Here is a 26,098-nt window from a genome sequence, read left to right on the forward strand (position 1 = left end):
ATAACGGAGCTTATCAGGGATATTTGTCTTGGAGATGATGAAGGTTTCAACACTGCAGGACTACGCAGTGATGCAGCAAGGAAGCGGTTCTTTGATAAGGTAAAGAAGGCCTTGGGAGAGATGATGGAGTCCTATTCATCACAAGATCAAGATGATAAACTCGAACATGAGGTTAAAAGATTGGAACAAGCTTTAGGCATAACAATAGCTGCTGCAAGTATTAGTGGTGTAACATTCAAGAAAGAAGAAGGTGGTGAGGCTTCAGATTTAGAAGAGCAAAAACTGAGTAAATTTGAAGGACTCAAGAAAGAACGAGACAGTGGAAAGAAGAGTTTGATGGAGTGCATAAAAGAGTGTAATGAATCTGATAAAGAACTTGGAGTTATGAATGCACTAAAGGTTCAAGCAGTTAAAGTTGGGATTGAGCTGTCTTGTTTGATCGTTGATTTCGTGTTTATGATGTTGGGGCAAGAACAATGAGCGGAAAAGATTGAACTTTTCAAATCTTCACTCAAAGGCTGCTGAATTGAAGATGAGAATTCCCTGGTGATTAAGAAGACTCTCAATCTACTGAATATGGCAAAAATTGATGAACCAACAAAAGGAAAGTGGGCTGGTATGGAGCAAACAGAACTAGATGAAAGCAATCAGAAGGAAAGCTTGAACAGAAAAAGCCATACTGATGACCTATTTGATGAATTCCTCGACCAAGCTCTAGGTCTACTCGGTCGTCGCTAGCTCTGAATTTGGAATCTTTTATGAGTTATCCACTTCTTCCCAAATCAGAGGACTTAATGAATGTGGTGCTGACAGAATTCAAATGTCGTCTCGAGCAATCTGAGGAGAAGCTGAAGGGTATAGGAGAGGATATTAATAAATTGAAGGCAATGTTTTCATCCAAAGTAGACCGTAAGGACAAGAAGATGACTGAAGCTCGGATCTTTGTAGAGTCTGATAGCTGAACTGTGGAATCAATCAGAATCTTCATAGGAGATGGAGTGAAAGGTTTGAGGCTCAATTTTCCTACTCTTGTAGTGTCCAAAGCTCCCACGCAAAGGTTAAGAAGGTGCAAAGGTTGAATAATGATAGATTAGATATAAATTTCTGTTCTGTTTACTGATTTGATGTTGTGGGATTTATTTAGTTTTGTTGGTAGTAGCACACACTGCTTGTTAGTTGTTTGGGGCAGAAATTTAAACACCAATTGTAGTTGGGAAAATGGATTGATTCTGAATTTGTAAATTTTTGCTAAATAAACATGTTTTTGATGATGGTAGATAGTTGATGAGGAATTTGAGTTCTGGTTTCCATATTTTGCTCAATGTCAACAACTTAAAAGATTTGAGTGAAAATTTTGTAAAAGTTTCTTGGATTCTTTTTAAGTGCTGAACTTAAATGGGAAGACTGTAAATTTGGGTCATTTTAAAGCATCTCAACAAAAGTATCGAACCTATCTCATTAAAATGTGAAAGAAGAAGACAAAATTTGTTAATATTCTATTAGTTCAATACAGAAAATTATCTTAAAATGTCTTGGAGTTTGACAGAATATTTGTCTTGGGATGCATGGTCAGACTTGGAAGGACTGGAATTTGAATGTGATTCTCTTCTGCTAAGCGGAACTCACAATGGCATGTTTCTAATCCCCCCAAAAAAGAACTTCTATGAAGTCTAACTCTGATATAATAGAACCTGTGTGCGTGAACTTAAAATATTGAAGTTGTGTCAAGACTCTGAATTCTTGTAAGCTTGACCAATGGTGTTGATAACCAGAAGGAAAAGTTGATGCCCACAATAAAACTACACTTGAACATGGACAATACAGTAAAACCTTTGTATATTCTTTATAATGAATTCTAAGTGGCAGCATTGTACCAAACCATGTTCTGCATTTAGCCCTTCTCAATACACATTCATCAAATGTGCACCACCCACACAGCTACAGTTTGCTGCCTTTATAAGGAAAACTTGCTTTTACCATAGAATAGTAGAAAATAAAAAATAAATAAATGAATGAATAGCAAATATTTAGCAGTTTAGAACTTGTGAGACATTGTTTTATTGCTTCTGCATTTATCGTTGTCCCAGTTTCCAAAAGTCATCGACTGGGTATATTCCCTGGTGTGTGTTTAATTGTGGGTTTAGTTACCTCTCTCACAGGAGAAATGAGGAGAAATTGGATAATTTGATTTAATCCAAAAAGAAGTACTGCGATTAATTGCAGAGTATCCGATGTTGAAGAAAGTCCAGCATCAATCTAATCCATCATTCTAATATTGAGTCATTGGGAATTGATAGTGAGATTATAATGCTAGGTAGTTTACAAAGCCCAAATTCTGAAGGTAGGTTATCTTATCTACCACTTATATAAAGGACAAGCAGTTCCATACTCCATAACCTTTTTTCCTTCTATTTTAAAGCACCAAAATTCTGAACTCCTGCACCAGATTATATTTATTGGTCAAGACTCATCATAAAGAGCCAAAATCCTATAATCCCTTGAGTTGTTTTCGCTTGGAGCATCAATGTGGAAGATGGAAAATCCAGCATAGAAGCAAGGCAAACAACAAAGTGACAAGGAAATTAGTATTTTATGCAAACCAGACAAATGAGGATTATATATGGAAAGAGGACCTACCAGAATTCCTAAACCAGATACTTGATTATTCCATACTTTATGAACAAGTTTTTTTCATTTTTTTTAAAAAAAAATTATCTATATCTACCTTATATCCCCAGAAATAAGTCCTCGAAATTTTAAACATGTCAACAGGTTACCCTTTAGCCCCCTATTACTACTTTACACATGACGATTTCTAACGTCACAACCATGCTCGGTATACAAGTCCAAAATAAGTGTCGTCCTTCAACTTTTAATTTTAAAAAATCAACATGTGAGCATTCTAAAGACAAAAAAAAAATGTCTACCACATCAGTAATTGCTATTTGCCACTTGCCAGTGATGGTAAGGTAAAATGTGGAGGATACAACATTTTTCACAACTATTGACATGGCCTCTTGTGATCGCTACATAATGATGTCAATGGTGGATCCAATGAAAGAATGTTGCTCTATCATGTCAAAAGAAAGTCTCTATTATTACTTGATAGAAAGGTAAATAAGAATCACACAAAGGACTAAATTAAAATAATCAATATTGCAAGCATGAAATCTAACACATAATTCAGGAACCAAGATTGTGTTTTGGCTCTACATATTTCACTTTTTGTTATCCACCAAGCTTCTCCCCAACAAAACCCACATGAATAACTTTCGCTTCTTACTCTGAAGTATGTGAGAACAAAAACCAACAAAATGCTTACCTCGCATAGTGAGAGGATTTTAAATATACCTTGTAAAACTAAAAACTACTTTTTATAAACGCATATACATTAGGAGCTATGGACCTATATAAAGCAGTGGGAAAGTGAATAAGAAAAGAAAAAAAAAATTCCTCTCTGATTTACTGGAGACTAGGGAACTGCCTATTGCTCAAAGGACAAAAAGAAAAATTTGACAATTCTGTGCCACAAAACCCTCCAAGTTGCCATGCCCATACAATTGTAACTATTTGGCTACTCTCGTATATATATATAAGCTATGTATCTTCTTCAAAAATCCTTCTTTAGTGACCCAAAAAAACCTCAAATAGAGGAATATCTTTTAAAGCTCAAATATACCAGTATGTTCTTCTATTGTTTGGCTATTTTAATAAAGGCAATGGATGCTCGGCAATGACTCCCAGAAGATGCTGCAATAACCAAACATGCAGCAATAGAAACCAAAATTAGTAGCCTTGCACCTGTTAAGAAAAAACAAACAGCAAAGAAATTAACTAATATTATCAAGTCAAGTAAAAAATGTAATAATTTATTTCAAAAAATAAAGCAAACCTAAAATCTTTCTAGACATACACAAAAGCCAAAGTAATATGTCGGTCATGTTGCATTAATATGACAAAGTAGGAAATGACACCACAAATTGGTCAACTGTACCTAATGAAAGAACAAATCAAACTGGTCTAGTAGATTCTCCACTCAATTCTCTTTTTACCAGCTTCAAGATTTCAATAATCTGCAACAAGGGAAAAGCTGGATAGTTAGACTGATGTTTCTATAAAATAAAAAGATTAGCATATACAAATTAATGGTACAGATAGAATTGTTGATTGATAACCACAATAATCATAATTAACTCCTTTAAGAAAGCATATTTTTTAAATTTGGCCTTCTTGATATGAGTGTGTTCAATCCAAAACAATTTTATTGCCCTTTTAGCAAAGTCAACCTTTTTTTTCCATTTTTAAAAGTGATCACAGACAACAAATTTCAGTAATTCAAAGTTGCACAACATGTGGAAAGGTGCGATCTTTATAATTCCAAAGTATGACAAGGAATGTCTACAAAATACATGGATTGTTTCTGCCTTTCAGGTATGAAAAGACTAATTGATGTCAGAAAGCAAAAAAACTTGACAAAGTTTTAAGCAATACTAAAAAAAGACATGAAGAAGGCTGCCAAAAATGATTGTTAAGAAACAATAATTGATGTTAGAAAATTCGTTGATTCCACAATATGGATGATTGTTAAGAAACAATAATGAATGTTAAAAAATTTATTGATTCCACACAACAAATCTTCGATGCCAAGGACTAACCAAAACATAAAAGGAATGCAACCAATGGAAGGAGAAAAGAATCTTACTCCTGGATAATGCTGCAATATTGGTGAATAATGATCAAGTGCGATGTATATTTTTTCAAGAAGGCTTAGAAGAGCATCAACTTCATCACCCAAAAGATCAACCTGAAATTCAAAAATAAAATCCAATAAAATTGCTACAGAAATAAAATAAAAGGCCAAATCCTGAATTATATATAAAAACTACAGATGCAATTAATAATTCTTAACAACATCCTCTGTTTATTTTTCCTAACAGCGAAAATGTATCTCTGATAAGATTTGATATAATAATTAATTTCCCAATTTACCAGAATTCTAAAATTTATTGTCAGGATGTGCACCATTTTTTCCAGCTAATCAGGAAAAAAAAAAAAAAGAAGATACTTTCTGGTATTGGAGAAATGGTAAACAGACATATCACCAACCACAAGAGGTAGCTCAGATATTTTATTCCAAATAATGTACAATGAAGCTTGAAGGTAATGAAGCTTGAAGGTAGATCCTAAACAAGTCATGCATATAATTTTCTCTCTAATTTTTCAAAGATGATTAAGAGATGCCAATGATGAGCAGATCCAACTTTTTCGTCCTAGTTTTGTTTGAATCTCTATAAATCCAATCATTGGTAAAATTAGCGACTCTTGACAGTCTGGATTTTTTACTGTAGCAAATATTCCTAGCCCAACATGACACGACCATTAAGAATTAAAGACTAAGAAAAATACCTTAACAGCTCAGTGATGGTAAAATAGTCACTAAGAGACTTAAAATCATAAAATATAGCATTGTTAAACCATCTCATTGCATGGTCCTCTATGCAGTGAAAGAGAATGGTCCTCTATATACTAATACTGTTAAGTTCTGTTACCAATATATCACCAGACAAGCATTTTTTTTGGGTAGCTGAAGATGTGTCATATTCAATTCCATTTACAAGTAAATACATAATACCCTAGCATGGACTAGATTATAAGACCATAAGATCAAGCTGAAATGCAACAATATGCATCACCTACAACTACTGCAAAATTTCTTATCTACATACCTCAGATTCAGCCTTTTCAAGGTCAGAACATTTCCTTTCAAGCGTCTGCTTGTATGACAACCCTGTTCTTCGAAGTACATTAGCATTTGGGATAAGCAAACGAGATTCAGAACTCAAGTTTTCCAACCTGAAAAGAAATGCACATTGTCTAAAGTGACTTTCAAGTAAATAACCTCAATCTAAAATTCACTTAAAACTTACAGATAATGATGATGAGGGAAAAAAATAAAAACATATAAAGCATATATAATGCTATCCAAATAAAGGGCAAATTCTAGAATCTAGATAAGTTCTGATCTTCCAGCCAAAAGGGATTCTTCAAGTCTCAGTTTATGTAAATCTTAGTCATATATCAACATGAAGCAGATTGGTTGTGTACTTAATATTTGTCTCTCCAGTCCTACCTCTTTCAGCCACTTAAAGAACTATAATCATCATTTAATAGATCATACACACATGCATATGTGGGTTTTTATGTTATAAGACACAGATATCTAATAAATTTAACCAGACATCCTCAATCACAATAAATTTTTTAAATTTTATTAAGAAAAAAAAAAAATTAGGGTCAGCTATTTTTTTTCTTAATAAAATTTTTCGTTATCTATCAAAAAAAAGTCACAATAATCATGCCAAAGCACAAAATAACATACACAATAGTCACTATTAGCTCAGAGTTTCTAATATATATATATATATATATATATATATATAATAAAGTTTAAAGAGTTAACAATTATTACCTCAAACTTATATTTGATATATTTTCTGTCACTCTACGTTCAAACCCAGCAACCGCATTTGACAATCCCTGTGCAAGAGCAACTAATAATTCCATTTGCTTCTGATGCTCCCTCTCTTTATTGTTGGCCAATGACAACGCATTCTGCTTCTCTTGGGCAAAAGCATGAATCATTCTTCTCTCTTCATCAACTTCCGTCAACTCTTTCATTCTTAGTTCAAGCTTCTGATTTAACACACATATCTCCGCCTTATATGTTTCAATTTGCTCTAATGCCTTAATCTTTTGATTCCGTAAATTATCAAGCTCTTGACAAGCTAACTCAGATCGCACTTTCTCATTTGCCAATGCAACTGTTGTTTCCTGCGCTAACTTCTCCTTTTCTTCAATCGATTCTTCCAGTGTGCGTATCACTTGCTTTAGTTTTTTCTTATCCACAAGCTCCAATCTTAAGACTTCTTCTTTTTCTAGTGCCTCCATTTCCAGAGTAACTCGAATTTTATTTTCATCGGTATATTTCATGTTCAAGTTACTGACTTTCTCTTCAGCATCTTTCAGGGCTTCTTCAAATATAATCCCACACAGCCCTTGCATGGTAATGGACTCTATATCAGAATCTTCAATATTGGAGTTGCTTCTAGGTTTAGCAAGATAAGCAGCTTCATTTAATATAATTTCATAAATTTCTCGCACGATGTTACACTTCAAATCTGACTCCTCGGTGACACGTTTAATTTGGCCAATTAACTCCCTGAGAACACATTTATAAACATCTTCACAAATTAAAGCTTTAATTTGTGCATCTTCTATAGCACATAATAACTTTGCCTCCATTAGTTGGCGCTGAGACAGTTTATCTGCAGCATCAGAAACTTGTGCTAAAAGGCATGTGACTTCCTTTTTCTTATCTGCAAGCAAGTCTCTAAGCTGGTGATTTTCTGAAAGAAGGGATTCCAGTCTGTCCTTCAAACTGCCAAGATTTTCAGCATTTTCACTAAATGCACATAGCATCTTATTTTCCACAAGAATTCCATCCAACTTTGAAATGAAATGGGGAATTTTTCTCTTTAATATGTCAAGCTCATTATCCTTCTTCAACGGTGAAGCAGATCCCCTTTCCTTCATACACAATATTTCCCGCATCAGTCTAAAATTTTTTTCAGTTATCTCTTGCACTTTAGACTCATGATTTCTCCTCATGTTGGTCATCTCAGTGATCAATTCATCTTTTGACATTTGCTTTAGTTTGGCAGGATCAGAATTTTCTGGGATATTACTATTTGAATCTTCATGTTTGCCATTTCCTTCCCACATCAAAGTGGACGATGAAACACTATTGTTTAAGCTTTTGCTGCGGAAATGATCAGCCTTTTTATCATTACTCCACTCCCCACTAATCTCTAAGGACCCCAGAGAAGTTAGTGGCCGACTTTCATGAATAGACAGTGATTTTGAAATGGCATCCAATTCCTGCCGTAAACTTGAGATATCATTAATCTTTTCAAGCCAATTCACATATTCATTACCACCAAATTGCACATTTTGATCCCAAAGTCTTTCTTCAAACTCTTCTTGAAGACTCCGAATGCAATTCTTAATTACCATACCTTCAATTTCTGCTTTAAACTCTTGCTCTTGTTGCCATGAACAGAGTGATTCCCTAGACAACCCAAACATATCTTCCACTCGTTCATGAACTGTGTCAAAAGTAGCATTTAGACTTTCAAGCATTTCATCCACATCAATCCATCTTTTGGATGCCTTCTCCCGAAGAATACCACCCAATCCCACCAGCTGAGAACCAGAATTAATCTTCCTAATAGAACTACTACCTCTTACGCCATCAATTGCCTTCTTGAGCTTCTTGAACTGCTCTTTAGCCACATTTTTAAGTCTCCCCAAAGATTCTTTCATTCTGTCGTGCTCTACAAAAGCATCTGAACAGTTATAATACATCCTGTGGTGACTTGTGATTTTGGACTCATGGTGTGTCAAAGCAGATCCCAAAGATTCATTTTCATCTGCACCCACATGGTTAAGATGTAGCATATGCTTCAATTTTTCCACCTCCAACTCTTTCTGGGCAATTTTCTCCTCTGCTTCTTGTTCAACTGCATCAACCGTGCCCTTTATGACAGAGTCACTCACCATCCTAGAAATAGTCAACCGATCATTGATATCTTGAAAATATGAGTCCAAATTCTTAAGGATCTCATCATCCGATATCTCACTTACCTGAAAGTTATCGACATGCTGCCCCAACCCATCATGGCACAGAGCCACACTAGCATCCTTAACCCTTACGTCCTCCATAATATACCAAAAAGCCTATTTACAGCTTAATCACTTAAGAGATTCCATATCAGACTTGCAAAACTGCAAATATAAAGAAAATAATAAAGAACAAAAACTATAATGAAAATATTCAGAAAGAACTGTAAATCACATTTTCTTTTTTCTTTTTTCTTTTTTATATGGGAATAAATCATATTTTCCTATTCTGCAATATAATGGGTACCTATAATTCTTGTAAAATATGAGCCAAATCACAAAAGGGTTTCTTTAGTTACTGAGAAATTTGGGGAAAACAAAAACCAAAACAGAGTCTTGAATCTTGTGCATTCAATTCTCTCCATACCCACAAACTCAAGATTGAAAATTTAACAACTTAACTAACCCAAGTAGTTGTATTTGGGGCCCAAATACCCAACTGAGTTCAAAAGTCTATACCTTTAACAACCACTATTATTTTCCTTCATTTTCTCAACAACCAAACACACACCCAAAAGCTGAAACCACCAAAAATGAACTGACAACTTAGCTTAAACTCATTAACACTGCTTATTATTAGTTCAAAAAAACAAAAAAGAAATGAACTTTAGCAACAAAGAATACTTACTGGTGAAGAAGATAAAACCCAAGTAGACAGTAGTAGGGGGAGAAACCTTATTTCCCTCGAAAACTTAAGGTTCAGAAAGTGTTTGAAAATCCCAAAATGGGCATTGAAATTTAAAAAAAGAGTTTTTTTTTTTTTTTTTGGGGTGAAGAAAGGCTGCCTGATCTTTGTGTCTGTTGGGTTTTGTTATTCAGTTTTGGCTTTTAGGGTTTTGAAGAAGATTATATAAAAGCTGGGACAGACAGACCATTTTGGTGAGCGGGAGAGAAGTCCTTGCTTATGCCCCGTAATTTACCCAAGTTGCCCCCTTTTTTACTTTAAGAATCAAGACTACCATGCTAAAGTCTTTTTGAGTGTTTTTTTTTTTTTTTTTTTTTTTGGAGTGAATATAGTAATTGGTCTAAATCAGACAGTTTGTTTGTATTAGCAAACTAGTGTTAGGTGAATAAAATTCTTTATTGTTTTATTTATATTTCCAATGATGTTATGGTTTTTCTCTTTTGTTTTTTTCGTTACCCAAGATTTATGTGGTTAAAAGTTAAAACTTGACTTATATTCTAACAAAGAAGAAATGGACTGTTGACTTTGATTATAACTTATAAGACATGAAATCTATAAAGTCATCCTCTATATATGGTTTGATTATTGACTATAAATTTTTTTGGTTTTTTTTTTTCTCTCACTTTTATAATCTAGATTAGAGATAGTAACATGGCTTTCTTTATTTATTTATTTATTTATATATATATATAGTGAAAGAATGGCTTTTCTTTATCTTTAATATTAAGAAGATTAAGATAATCCCTTTTCATAAATCTTGACCAAAAAAAAAAAAAAACAGTTCACATAATAAGTATATTTGAATCAAACATCTATCTTAATTTCACTTCTCCCCAAGTAAAAGACTTGAGAGCATTTTTTTGTAATCATTTGTTTAGTGAAGAAAGCGTTGACTAATTATATTGATCAAAGTGCTCATAAAATTCGGAATTTTCAATTTATTTAGTGGCTTCAGTCTGGCATGAGAAGGGATGCAATAAAGATCAAATGCAAGTCAATGGAAGATAATAGAATTGCCATCAAATCGTGGCAAATTATCATGGGCCTCTCTCTCTCTCTCTCTCTCTTCTTCCTTTTTTTTTTTTTTTTAACTAATTGTGAAAAGTCTAGGAATAAAACTTTGATGAGAATAAAACAATGAGAATCAAGGATTTAAGATCTTGGGCCAAGCAAGGTACCATTTTTACATTTGTACTGTTACTTACTGCTGCTACATTTAAATAATTGCAGCATTGCTTTATTAGTTAGACCAAGATTAAGGTTTAAGAATCTTTAATAGTAATATGTACCACTGCTGGAGAAAAAATAATTGTTTATTTAACAATCATGTTCATCATGATCACTAATAATGCTGTTTCTTTCATCTCTTTCTACTACTTTACACCTTATATTTGTCATTTAATAGAACTATTCTAAGTGAAGAAGTTTCAAACATCTGGCCCACCAAGAAAAAGAAAAGAAAAGAACTTTCTTAGTGGAAAGACTGGACTGTCCTCATTTTCAATGAAATTCAGTTTGAAACTTTCAGTTGGTTTATGCTGTACCAGAAATAAGAGCTGCTGAGGATTGAGACAGCAAAAAGGCTGGAGAGTACTAATGTTCACAAATAGTGATAATAGTTACATGCTGTGTCTGTGTACCCAAAAACACAAACACGATTCTACCAATTTATAATTTATAACTGAAATTGTGTTTTAATCTGGAGTGTGTACGATTATGTATAACTTAACATGTGCTATTCATAATGAATTGTGGTATTTATTTTTTAAGCCATAACAATTAACCGAGCGCAAAGCTTGACATGGTTGATGATTTGTATGATGTATACAGGGGCAACATTGGACCAGAGTTAAAACCTTGTATAACTTTTCTCCATAGCACCGCCAATCATGCTTTTTGACTGTTGATGTACTGGGATCCTAAGCTTTTATAATAAAGATGGAGCGTAAAACGGATGGCCCATGCACTCAAAATCTCTCTCTCTCTCTCTCTTTTTTAAAGATTTCTAAAGACCCGCTAAAGCATTGCCAACCCACCACCCCACTTTTTTTCAATCTATGTGAGTCACATTGACATTTACAAGATGATAAATTCCCAATGGTGGAGGATTGCTATAAGCGTTGGAAATTTGGCTAAGTGTTTTCGCTTTCTTTTTCTTTTTCTTTTTTTAGTATAAATCACAACTTAGCCACATGTAATTTGACCGAAATTTAAGTTATTTACATATAATTTGAAATTTGACACTTTACCCGCCTGAAGTTAGTTTAGTTAGGGTTCCATAACCCACCTCTGTTTAAAATAAGACTAAATATGTAATTTTACTTTACTTTTATGTCTCTCCTCCAAAAATACAAAAAAAAACATAAAAATATGAAATAAAAAGATATTGGTAAAGTTTTTTTTTAAATTAAAAGCCATTTTTGCCTAAGCTAAAGTTCACTCTATTGGTTGATCATCCAACTCAATTGATTGTGGATTCCCATTCTTCAGTTCGGTCCACAAACAAACTTCCTACAAGCAAATCAATGTACCAAGGTACCAGTGATTAATGATTTACCAACTGTTGCAAGCAGTTTTGGTAATGGCATGTGAGTTTAACAAAAAAAAAAAAAAAAAAGAGCAAACAAACATGGGCTTGTCCCACATCGGTGGGGTGTTTGTGTGTTTGGGTTTATAACATGCTCCGTGTTACCAACTGTTACATGCAGTTTTGGTAATAGAGTGTGAGTTTAACGAAAATATATATATATATATATATATATATATATATCATGGGCTTGTCCTACATCAATGGGGTGTGTGTGTGTGTGTTTGGATTTATAACTTGCTTCGCGTTACCAACTGTTGCATGCAGTTTTGGTAATGGCGTGTGAGTTTAACAAAAGAAAGTGATTAATGATTTACAATTTTTTGTATGGATTGGATACTCTAAAATAAATGAAGGCCGAAAGAAAGGCTGCGGGCAGTGGGCCAATGACTTTACACTGACTAATTGAGTGGGAGATTTCAAGATAGAACATGCTTCTCAATTGAAAGGATGTATGGTATGAACACACTATCAATGGATTACTTAGCAAAATAAAATTAGTAGTTGTAAACATTATCATCAAATTAAAAGACAAAACTACACGATGCTTTTCAATCACAAGCAATTATATTTGGTGTTGTGTTCAATATTGTTCTCTAAACATTAGAGGGGTATCCTTCAAAGTAGTTGTGCCCACTCCTTTAAAGATTCCCAAATGTTCCTTCAAACAAGTATTCAAGTTTATGATCATAAATCCTGTAGATATACTACTTTAATCTTGTATTGGAACAATAGAGTCACTCTAAAACTTAACCAGCAAAAAAACAAATCAATGAGAAATTCCAATGTATTTGAACATATACAAACGAGTATATCAGTGCATACAACCTAGTAAATCAACGACGAAGTGAGACTTCATGTAGCTGTATATAATTTTTTTTTTAACTTTACTTGTTAGGATTAGTGCCCTTAAATCCTATTGTATGAAGCAATGTATGACATTTTGTATGACTTAATGTTGTGTTTAATAAAGTTGTTTTATTATTATCTAAAATAATGGTAACATGAATATTTGGACACTATCATATAGTCCATGAGATGCATAATATGTGATTTATGTGAAAAGTCACAGAAGATATAAATCGCAAGTTCTTTATAAACTCAAAATTTTAGTTCGTAGTCGATAATTAAATTGGGCATTTCATCTGCGAAAACTATAACGTATCAACTAAGATGATTTGTCTTGATCATGGAAGTAGAGACTTCTAGTTGATATGTTAATATATTTTAAGAGTTAAAACTTATTGAACTGGACCGCTCTGAGATTTATTATTCACCTAACGACTGTCAAATGAATAATAAATCTCACGACTTCTATTTACATCAATTCTTAATCCTGAGAGAATAATGGACCTGATCATGAAGTATAAGTTGCTTTGATATATCAAGAGTGAGATCTAAAGTCACAATCAAAATCTCAGTATGTTGGGCAACCACATTTAGTGTTGATGGAACATATATTCTCAAGATAGAATTCATAGTCTCTTAACGAAAATATAAAATATTTCCTTGAGATAAATTTAATGAGTTACTAAAGTATATATTTATGAAATTGGATTTCATAAATATATGATGAATAACTTAAAAGATTAAATTGGGTACTCAAGGATTAAAAAGTAGTAATATTCAAAATGGCAGTCAACCTACATGACTTTGTATTACTATGAATATTTTATGAAGGGGTCGCATGTATAATAAAGTCTTGGGATATAATTTATTAATAAGGTCTAGAGTGCAATTATATTTATATAATGATATTAAATATAATTAATGGTAACTTTGAACTTGTCAAGAGTTGACAGAAAAGCTCAAAGCCCATTGGCGCTAATGTCTTATTTGTTCCCTTTTAGTCACACTCCTAGTCACATACTTAACCCCAATTTAAATGGCCTAAAAGGCTAGCCCAATTAGATAATCAGTTATAAGGAAGAAACATACAGAATTTAAGAAAATAATAATAATAATAATAATAATAAAATAATGAAATATTATGTATGTGAGTGTTGGACACTCTCTAATTCTCTCTTGAACAAATTCATATAAACTGATTAAGAGACCACACTTCTTAGGCACAAGTAGAATTGGAGTGAAGATTAAAAGTGTTCCCAACTACTTCTAATATTTGATTTTGAATTTTACCGCACCAAGGTACACTCTCTTGCTCTTGTATTTTGAAATTTACATGGTACATGTTATCAATTGCAAATGAAGTAGATCCATTACTTTTCCACTGCGTACATACGATACAAACATGTATTTTTCCATCAAATGGTATCATAGCGGTTTTCAATCTCCAATCTGTATAACATGTTTTGTGAGTTTTGGAATTAGAGATAGTAATTTCATGTTGTTAGAAGATTAAACATTTAATTTTTTGCAAGGACATTGAAATTATTGTTTGATAAAAACTAATATTAATGTTATGATGTTGTTTAAGTTTGATATTAAGTATGTTAAATTGAACTTTAAGGCTATAGCATCAATGGAATTCTGTTTTGATATCAATCTCTGTCTATCATGTTCATATGATGGTTGTTTGTTCATGAAAAACCGTTGAAAACTGCCTTAGAAAAATTCTTGAAAATTCAAGTTTCACGAGATTCAATCGATAAAAAAATTACATTTGATCAATCGAGTGAAACAGTGACCAATCTGTTTGATTCGATTGCTAGTCAATCGATCAAATTTTCTTTTTCGATCGATCGAGCAGTGATCGAGTACTGATCGAGCCAAGCAAATTGTCAAGAATGAATTTATTAATTTTTTGACCGATCGAGATATACATTTGATCGATTGAAAACTGGGAATTTAGAATTTTTTTCTAAGTGTCTTCACATATATTAAGTGCAAGGCAATGTGTAATGAGATTATGCATATTTTCTAATTAAAAACCTTTATTATAAAACATCTAGTGGGAGAGAGATACAAGAGTTGGATCTCACGGCCTCCATTGTCAGTTCATAGTAGTATGAAATATATACTTTGTCTTTGCTTCAAGCTTAGCATTCCATGCGAAGAGTATTTATTTCATAGTCCTACAAGATTGAACTTCCTAGTTTATAGTAGTTTGATCAAACACCTTTCCTTAGCCTTGAGCTTTGCATTCCATGCGGAAGGTGTTTTAAATCATGGTACTACAAGATAAACCTGTTTATGGTAGATGAAATGTGGCTACATATGATTCTAAACAATGGTATACACTAGACTAAATATTATAGTATCCTCTATGCTAAGTTCTTACTATTATTATTTAAAGGCTAAATATATAATGACATATTATTAGTGTTTGATAAGAGTTATCATGATAGCACTAATAATGAGAATAGTTCTCAATCAATCATAGTATTTAATGTTCACTCTATGCTGAGAGATATTGAATATGGGATTGGGTTGTCGTTGCATATATTATATTATGGTTTTATTAAGGTTTCATTCTATATGTTTATATGCTAAATTGATAATGTCCAGTTTGCTTATTATATTCATGTTTATTATTTTCAGATTTGATCATAGCATCATTTAGCCCACTTATTACTATTCTTAATCAAAACAAACTGACTGAATCCAACTATGTTGACTGGAAAAGAAATTTGGACATTATTCCTACAGCTGAAGAGCACAAATATGTGCTTACTCAACCATGTCCTAGCTTTCCATCATTAGATGCTCCTCTTGAGGAAAAATAGTGATATGATCATTGGCAGAAATCTAATGAGATGACCAAGTGCAATATCCTAGCATCTATCTTAAATGTTCTACAGCATCAAATGCAGGATGTAGAACTAGCTTCGAACATAATGCTAAGTCTAAAGGAGATGTTTGGCGAGCAAGGCCATTCTGCAAGACAAGAAACTATGAAACAAATTTATAATACCAAAATGGCTGAAGGTACTTCAATGAAGGAGCATTGTCTTAAGATGATCTCCAATCTAAATACACTAAAAGTTTTAGGTGCCGATATTGATGGAGAATCCCAAGTGGATATAATACTCCAATCACTACTAGAATCATTCAAGGAATTCAGACTTAATTATAATATGAACAAAAAGATTTATTCATTGTCTGAATTAATGAATGAATTGATAGTGGTGGAAGGCATTCTTGGTACATCTAGTGTTGATGCCAATATGGCTGAAGTTTCTACTTCTCAACCTAAGTCGAAAGGCAAAGGTAAGAAGAAGAAGAAGGACTTCACCAAGCAAGATGGTAAACAAATTGCCTTAAAAGTTCTCAACAAAGGAAAGAAAATCAAATGAAAGTGTTTCCATTGTGGTGAGAAAGGACATTGAAAGAGGAATTGTCCAAAATTTAGGGCTGCCAATAACAAGGGTATGAAAAGTTCATTCCTCCTTAAAATATGTTTAGTACAAAATCCCACGGATTCCTAGTGCGTGGATTTAGGTTGTATTAATCATATCTGCAATTCTTTGCAGGGGTTCCAGGAGACCAAAAAGTTAAATGAAGGGGAATTGTTTCTTACTTTGGCTGATAGGAGCAGGATTCCGGTTGTAGCTGTTGGGATGTTTAATTTATGCTTTGATTCTAGGGTTTAATATTAGAAGACTGTCTATATGTACCTAATGTTCGTAGGAATTTAATTTTTGCAACTTATTTAGGTAAACATGGATATTGTGTTATCCTTAAAGACAATGTTGTAATAAAGAAGGGTAAAATGTTTATCTGTTTTAGCAATATTATGGATGGTCTTTATATTTTAACTCCTGATAAACATGAATTATATAATTCTGAATTAGAAAATAACTCTTATGTAAAGTCATTAAAGAGAAAGTTTTCTTCTACTAGTAATGCATACCTTTGGCATTTACGTTTGGGTCATATTAATTCAAACAGGATTCAAAGACTGATCAAAGATGGACTCTTAGAGCCATTGGACTTTGATGGATTTTCAGTTTGTGAATCTTGTTTAGAAGGTAAAATGACTAAATGACCTTTTAATGAAAAAGGAAGAAGAGCCCAAGAATTGCTATAGCTAGTGCATTTAGATGTATGTGGTCCTATGTTAATCCAAGCAAGAGGTGGCTATGAGTATTTCATTACTTTCACTGATGATTACTCTAGATTTGGTTATGTGTACCTAATGAAACGGAAGTTCGAAACCTTTGAAAAGTTCAAAGAGTTTAGGGCTGAAGTTGAAATCAATTGGGTAAACGCATAAAGGCCATTCGGTCTGATCGTGGTGGCAAATACCTTCTTGAGGATTTTAAGGATTACTTAATTGAAAATGGGATTGTATCCCAATTGACAGCACCTAGAACTCCACAACAAAATGGTGTAGCAGAAAGAAGGAATAGGACTCTTTTAGATATGGTTAGATCCATGATGAGTTATTCAACTCTATCAATTTCCTTTTGGGGATATGCCTTAAATACTGTAATGTATCTTTTGAATTTAGTACCTTCGAAGTCTGTTCCTAAAACACCAGTAGAGTAGTGGAATGGGCGTAAGCCTAGTATGAGACATCTCCATATTTAGGGTTGTCCTACACATGTGTTGAAAGGGAAGTCTGACAAATTACAATCTAAAACAAAAGTAGTTTTCTTTGTAGGGTATCCAAAAGGAACTATTGGAGGTTTATTTTATAGTCGTAAAGATAATAAAGTGTTTGTTAGTACAAATGCCAAATTCTTGGAAAATGACTATATGAATGATTACACTCCTAGAAGTAGAGTTGTTTTGGCTGAAATGAACGAACCTATAATTGATCAACCAATGGATGAAACTAGGAATAATATGGTTGTATCAGATACATCACAAGATATTACTCATGAGATGACTAGTACACTGGAGCCTCATCATAGTGGGAGGATTGTTAGGCCACCTATAAGATTTATAGGTCTGGGAGAAACTTATGAAGCTATCTCAGAGGAAGCTGAAACTGATCCTTATACTTATGAGAAGGCAATGAATGATATAGATGCACATCATTGGGTCAAAGCTATGAAATTTGAATTAGATTCAATGTATTCCAATCAAGTTTGGGATCTTGTAAAGGCGCCTAATGGCATTAAGCCTGTTGGTTGCAAATGGGTTTACAAGAGGAATAGAGGGATAGATGGAAATGTTGAAACCTTTAAAATAAGGCTAGTGGCGAAAGGGTATACACAAAAAGAAGGTATTGATTATGAAGAAACCTTTTCACCAGTACCAATGCTTAAATCTATCAGAATTCTCTTATCCATTGCTGCTCATTATGATTATGAGATTTGACAAATGGATGTCAAGACTGCATTTCTTAATGGTAATCTTGAAGAGGAAATCTATATGATGCAACAAGAAGGTTTCATAGCAAAGAACCAAGATCATATGGTATGCAAGTTGAAAATGTTTATTTATGGACTTAAGCAAGCATCTAGATCATGGAACATCAGATTTGATCAAACAATCAAGTCATTTGGTTTTGAACAAAATCTTGATGAACCATGTGTGTACAAAAGACATCGAGATAAAGTAGTAATATTCCTAATGCTTTATGTTGATGATATTCTACTCATTGGAAATAATGTAGGGGTAATGTCATCAGTAAAGGTTTGGTTGTCAAAGCAATTTGATATGAAGGACTCGGGTGAGGCTAACTTTATTTTAGAGATTAAGCTTTGGCAAAATCGTAAAAATAAGATGTTAGGCTTGTCACAAGCTGGGTATATAGATAAGCTTCTAGAACAGTTTAGCATACAAAACTCCAAGAAATGATTGCTTCCTTTTAGACTTAGAGGTCCTCTGTCTGATGACCAAAGGCCTAAGACTCAAGAGGAAGAAAATCTGATGAGACAAGTTCCTTATGCTTCAGCAGTTGAAAGTCTCATGTATGCAATGCTTTGTAATAGACCAGATATATGTTATTCAGTTGGCATGGTCAGCCGATATCAATCAAATCCATGACCAAAACATTGGCAAGCTATAAAGCATATTCTCAAGTATCTATGAAGAACAAGAGATTAAATGCTTGTTTACCGGTGTGAGGATTTGATTCCCATTTGCTATACAGATTCAGATTTTCAATCAGATCTTAATTTCAGAAAGTCCACTTCAGGTTGTGTGTTCACCTTGGGAGGTGAAGCCATAAGTTGGAGGAGTGTTAAGCAATCTTGTATTGCTGACTCCACCATGGAAGCTGAATATGTTGCTGCTTGTGAAGTAGCAAAGGAAGCTGTTTGGCTCAAGAAATTCCTTTCTGATCTTAGTGTTGTGAGAATAGAGCAAGTTCCTATCACATTGTTTTGCGACAATAGTGGAGCGGTTGCACAATCCAAAGATCCAAGGAATCACAAGAAAGGAAAGCGCATTGAGAGAAAGTACCACATCATTTGAAACGTTGTTGCTCGTGGAGATGTAGTAGTAGCAAAGATTGAAAATGCAAATCATCTAGCAAATCCCTTTACCAAAGCCTTGGCTCAAAGGACTTTCGAGTCACATTTGGAGGGAATGAGAGTTAGATTAGTGCACAATAGTCTTTAGGGCAAGTGGAAGATTGTTAAGATTAGTGCCCTTAAATCCTATTGTATGAAGCTATGTATGACATCATGTATGATTTAATGTTGTGTTTAATAAAGTTGTTTTATTATTATCTAAAATAATGGTAATATGAATATTTGGACATTATCATATAATCTATGAGATGCATAGTATATGATTTATGTGAAAAGTCACAGAAAATATAAATCGCAAGTTCTTTGTAAACTCAAAATTTTGATTCGTAGTCGGTGATGAAATTAGGTATTTCATCTGCGAAGACTATAACATATCAACTAAGATGATTTGTCTTGATCATAGAAGTGGAGACTTCTAGTTGATATGTTTTAAGAGTTAAGACATATTAAACTTGACCGCTGTGAGATTTATTATTCACCTAATGACTATCAAATGAATAATAAATCTCACGACTTCTATTTACATCAACTCTTATTCCCGAGAGAATAATGGACCTGATCATGAAGTGTAGGTTGCTTTGATTAGGAGTGAGATCTAAAGTCACGATCAAAACCTCATTATGTTGGGCAACCATATTTAGTGTTGATGGAACATATATTCTCGAAATGGAATTCACAGTCTCTTAACGGAGATATAAAATATTCTTTTGAAATAAGTTTAATAGGTTTGGTTATTCAGAATATTAAGTCTAACTACTTTAGTAAAGAGTTACTAAAGTATATATTTATGAAATTGGATTTCATAAATATATGATGAATAACTTAATGAATTAAATCGGGTACTCAAGGATTAGAATGTAGTAATCTTCAAAGTGGCAGTCAACCTACATAACTTTGTATTACTACGAATATTTTATGAAAGGGTTGCATGTATAATAAAGTCTTGGGATATAGTTTATTAATAAGGCTGAGAGTGCAATTATATTTATATAGTGGTATTAAATATAATTAATGGTAATTTTGGACTTGTCAAGAGTTGACAGAAAAGCCTAAGGCTCATTGAAGTTAGTGTCTTATTTGTTCCCTTTTAGTCCCATTTCACATACTTAAGCTCAATTGGAATGGCCCAAAAGGCTAACTGAATTAGATAATCAGTTATAAGGAGAGAAACATACAGAATTTAAAAAAAAAAAAAAAAAAAAAAAAAAAAAAAAGAATGAAATGTTATGTATGTGAGTGTTGGACACTCTCTAATTCTTCCTTGAACAAATTCATATAAACTGATTGAGAGACCACACTTCTTGGGCACAAGTGGAATTGGAGTGAAGATTAAAAATGTTCTCAAGTACTTCTAATCTTTGGTTTTGAATTTCAGCGCACCAAGGTACACTCTCTTGCTATTGTATTCTGAAATTTACATAGTACATGTTATCAATTGCATATGAAGTAGATCCGTTAATTTTCCGTTGTGTATGATTTGTATGCGGTACAAACATGTATTTTTCCATCATTACCTACATCTTTTTTGTCTTATTTTGATCTTATATTTTTAGGTTTTTTGTATTTTTGGATGAGAGACATAAAAGTAAAGCAAAATTACATATTTAGTCCTATTTTTAACAAAGGTGGGTTATGGAACTCTAATTAAGCTAGCCTTAGGTGGGTAGCAACAAGAGCAGTTGTAATTTTCCTTCTTTTTTAAATAAGAACACTGAATCAAATTTATAAAGATAAGATAGCATTTGTGAAGAGAGAAAAAAGTGAAGATGGAGAATGGAGGTTAGAGACGAGCCAAACGATGATGGTCTTTCATTAGAACGTTAATTATTACACTTCGGTGTGTACGGAGTGTGAGCACCATGTCAATTGAAACTGTGTTTTGGATGTTTTCAATTAAATTATGAAATTGTATTTTCAAAACATGATTTTATGATTTCAATATTATAATTAAAATTATGTTTTCAAAACACAATTTTCAATGTTGTGTGTACAGATGTGTACAACTAGTAATGTATAACAAACATTAACGTTTTCGTTATTTGGTAGAGCAGAGATCAAGAGAGAAAGAGAAGAGAATGGATGCCAATTTCACATAAGTCCACCATAACTTCACAATTAAAAACCAAACAGAAATATAGTGTATGAATATTTTTTTTAAAAAAAATTAATTTATCACTTTATCTTAAGAAAGATAGGACTCAAATAATGAAGAAAAATAGATCCCTTTTTTTGTCTATGATGGTCACAAAATGCATGTGGTATATATGTTTCAAGCTATAGTGGACCTCTCTTTCATCTCTAAAAAATAACGTATGTCTTTAGTGTGTAATCTTAGTCCAATTACAGTTACTTTAAGAGCCTAAACGCAGTCCTCTATCAACTTACTATCCCTAAGCCTCTAAGAGATCTCACATCTAAGTCCTCCAAGCTTTTACAAGCTCCTTAAGTGCCAAAAAACACCATGTGTTCATCTTCACTTGCTATCCAAGTTCCATGGGCTATCGCTCGTGTGATTTACACCATGGCTCCTAGCCACATTGTGTTGCATGGGCTATTAAGTTGCCCACTAACACTCAAATCATGCTGCAATGATATTTCCAATCGTAATGAATAGTGATCTTTATTTTTTAAGCCATAACAATTAACCGAGCGCAAAGCTTGACATGGTTGATGATTGTATAATGTATACAGGAGAAACATTGGACCACAGTTACAACCTTGTATAACTTTGCTCCAAAGCACCGTCAGTCATGTTTTTGACTGTTTTAATGTACTGGGATCCTAAGCTTTTATAATAAAGATGGAGCGTAACGGATGGCCCATGCACTCAAAATCTCTCTCTCTTTTTTAAAGATTTCTAAAGACCCGCTAAAGCATTGCCAACCCACCGCCCCACTTTTTTCCAATCTATGTGAGCCTCATTGACATCTACAAGATGATATATTCCCAATGGTGGAGGATTGCTAAAAGCCCTTGGAAATTTGGATAAGTGTTTGCTTTTCTTTTTTTTCTTTTTCTTTTTCTTTTTTAGGGTAAATTACAACTTACCCACATATAGTTTAACCAAAATTTAAGTTATTTATATGTAATTTGAAATTTGACACTTTACTCACCTGCGATTAGCTTACTTTCTGTAACCCACCTCGGTTTAAAATATGACTAAATATGTAATTTTGCTTTACTTTTCGGCTCAGTCCACAAACAAACTTCCTATAAGCAAATCAATGTACTAAAGTACCAGTGATTAATTATTTACATCTTTCGTATAGATTGGATACTCTGAAATAAATAAAGGCCGTAAGAAAGGCTGTAAGTAGTAGGCCAATGACTTTACACAAACTAATTGAGTGAGAGATTTCAAGATAAAACATGCTTCTCAATTGAAAGGATGTATGGTATGAACACTCAATCAATGGATTACTTAGCAAAAATGAATTAGTTGCTGTAAACATTATCAGCAAATTAAAAGACAAAACTACACGATGCTTTTCAATCACAAGCAATTATATTTGGTGTTGTGCTCAATATTGTTCTCTAGACATTGGAGGGGTATCCTTCAAAGCAGCTGTGCCCCACTCCTTTAAAGATTCCCAGTTGTTCCTTCAAACAAGTTTTCAAGTTTATGATCATAAATCCTGTAGATGTACTACTTTAAGTTTTCAAGTGTTCAATATATATATATATATATATTTTTTTTTTTTTTTTTTTTTGTGATCCCATTAAATATATTTTTTTAAACCTTACATATAACTTTTTTTTTTTAACTTTTACATTATATATATATATATATATATATATATAATATGTGAATCTTTACATATACCTTTAAGTAAACTCTATATATTCTACTATTTAGATGCGTAAAACTATAGACTATTACTCCATAGTAATGGATTAGCAAAAAAAAATTACTCCATAGTAATAGTTACTAATTGCTGATGATCATTTTGAGACCCAATAGCAGGAAGAAGCCCAACAATATGGGCAGAGAAGAGTTAGCGGATGGTTAGAAGAACCATTAAGCTTGGATGGCAGAAGCAATCGTTCATAGGCCCATAAAGTACATAAATGGGCCTTGAGGAAAGCAAATGGGCCTAAAGGAGCCCAGAAAGAGAAGAAGAAAACTCATGGGCATTATGTGATGTAGCAAAGTAAGAATGGGTCACAGCCGGCCCGAAGTAATGAAGTAAAAAAGTAAGGAGCTGATGAGAAGCCCATGAGCTCCAAGGATGAGGAATAAGGTAATAAGGCCAGGAAAGCCCAAAGGAGTTAGTAAAAGCCCATGGGTATGCAGAATTAGAAAATGGGCCAAGGATGCCCAAGGAAAGCGAATGGGCCAAGGATGCTCAAGAAGAAAGAAATGGGACAAGAGAGCCCACAAGCAATGAAATGGGTCAAGTAAAAACCCAAAGTGGCATAGGTATAAAACCAATGATCATATTGAGTCATAAGCAACAGGCCCAAAGAGGCCCAACAAGCACGGGTCAAATACTACCACAGCAGGAACAGCAAAGTGGTATGACAGAAAACGACAGCAAAATTACGAAAAGAGCAAAGAATGGGCTCAAGAAGGGAAAGCCCACAATCAAGCAAGGCACAGTCCTTGAAAGGAGCAAGCTGTAAGGAATGAGAAATCAAAAAGCAACTCACGCCATAAGGGGTCAAGGATGAGCAGCAGAATGCACAGAAGAGCCTTCAGACCATGGCAAACGCATCGGCAGCAGACAAGCTTTGGACGTACACAGAAGTGGAGCATGTGCAAGCCCCAAGCACTACCAACCTGTACCCAGTCAATACAGGAGTAGTGGGTCATGAGTCAGAGGTAAGAGAGGGTATAGTTTGGTGGTGGGGAGAAGGGGAAGCCTATTCAGGGGTTCTCACTCAAGCTCTTTTGGGGGAAATGTCCTGCTAGGATGACATACCACCCAAAAGAGGAAGGATGAGCTGAAACCACTAAGTGCATGCCATGAGGGATAGGAAGAGAGAACACCCACACCATGGTGGATTAAAATGCCACGGTGAGCAAGCAAACAAAATAGCATTTTTGTCTGGTAATGGGGAGTGGCATAGCCAGCATAGATAAGTAGTAGTGGCTGGACAGCTAACAAACCAGTGATAGTCGGTAAGGACACCCAGACCAGACAAAGATAGTTAAAGGCTAAAATGGTAAAAGCTAGTCATGGCAAGCAGTATATAAATGACCTTTGCTGTGCACAGTAGGATCATCATCACGGCAATAGTAACCACTAAGAGAGAATCACAATATTGCTAGATAAGTAAGCCCTGAGAAAAAAAAAGGGAGGAAAAGAATTAAAAATAACAAAAATAGAGAAGAAAGAGAAAATCAAGAAGAGAAAAAACCAAAGAGTGTAGAATGGCAAGCATACACTAATAGGCTAATCCCTTCTCTTCCTTTAAAAGTATACCCTCTGTTAGGGGAAAATGACTCATTTCGACACAAGCCATTCAGGCTTATTCCCTCAGAGTGGGTAATTTCCATGGCAGGATCATCCTGTGAAGTTACCCACATTGAGGAAATGGTTTTCCTCCTTGGCCCTACCCTCGTAGCACAATCAAACGTGGCAAATTGATCTTTCATTCTTCGATTTTCTCATTTATTGTTATAATTTCTCATCTCGTCTTTGTAACCTCATTCAGAATTTGCTTTCCTTTCCTGTTTTGACTAAGGATTTCTCGCTTATCTCGCCCTAACAGTAACTTATTTCTTTCATAATTGTTTTATCATATTTGTCTGTCATGACTTTTCTATAGAAGCTGTGTCTGTCGTGGGCACATGATTAAAGTTTCGGCAACCAAAGCATAGTTTGCACACAAGCTGATTCAAGGTGGATTACAATTGGACCGGTCCCAACTCTCCTATCTAGAATATTTGGGCCACAATACAGCAGGAGATAGTTCAGCCCAAAATCACAAAAGGCGCACCACATTTAAATTGGTGACTCTACTGGGAAGTTGGGAAACAAATGGAACAGAAGACAGAAACCCTTGCAAACAAATGCCCCCAAAATCTAGAACAACACGAAACATGCCAAATGCTCTTTGGGCTTATAGAAACTCACCGTAGTCAGCCACAAGGTTTTCACCCTTTTCCTTGGTCTACGGGACAGAGATAATGAGCTCGGTAGAAGTGGTGACTCCATCTTTAAGAGTTATGCAGATGCGGGAGAAAGAAAAAGAAAAAAAAGTCTTTACGGCAGAAAGATGTGAGGACCTAGAAGGACTTGATGAAAAAATGGAAAAAGCCCAAGAACATAGCCGCATATACAGAAAAATGACTAATGCCTATGGCAGAATGACTAAGGAAAGGGTGTTCGTAGAAGGACAACTCGTGTTAAAGGCAACGGAACACGTTAAGCGAGGTATGGTAGAACCATCTAAAGTTTTCACCAAAGTTGGAAGGACCCTTGGTGATAAGAGAAGCATATGCAAGTGGGTATTATCGTTTGGCCTAGATGAATGGCAAAGATCTTATGGATCCCATCAATGGCAAGTGGCTGAAGCGTTATTGCGCTTAAAAGAAAAAGTTATGTAGTTGCCCCTTTTGTTTAAGTGAGTTTTATGTTTCCTTTGCCTTCAAGTGACTATGTCACAAAACATTATTGTAATATGCTTTTATTAGTATGTAATGAAAAAGCATGAAGTATTATAAAAACATACTATGTCATAGCAATAGCCAAA

The 26,098-nt window shown here is 34.0% G+C and overlaps 1 protein-coding gene across 1 annotated transcript; it reads right to left on the reverse strand.

Annotated features, from left to right (window-relative positions):
• Positions 1-3,089: 3,089 nt before the first annotated feature.
• LOC115991760 (WPP domain-associated protein) lies at positions 3,090-9,662 on the reverse strand. The gene is made up of 6 exons (XM_031115665.1): positions 9,368-9,662; positions 6,470-8,844; positions 5,727-5,853; positions 4,703-4,804; positions 3,995-4,073; positions 3,090-3,801 (listed from the first exon to the last, which is right to left on the reverse strand). The coding sequence occupies exons 2-5, from the start codon at positions 8,779-8,781 to the stop codon at positions 4,011-4,013; spliced, it is 2,604 nt and encodes an 867-aa protein (XP_030971525.1). The 5' UTR covers positions 8,782-8,844; positions 9,368-9,662; the 3' UTR covers positions 3,090-3,801; positions 3,995-4,010.
• Positions 9,663-26,098: the final 16,436 nt, after the last annotated feature.

The sequence above is a fragment of the Quercus lobata genome, chromosome 5 (assembly GCF_001633185.2).
Source record: "Quercus lobata isolate SW786 chromosome 5, ValleyOak3.0 Primary Assembly, whole genome shotgun sequence".
In the NCBI taxonomy this organism is placed as follows: domain Eukaryota; kingdom Viridiplantae; phylum Streptophyta; class Magnoliopsida; order Fagales; family Fagaceae; genus Quercus; species Quercus lobata.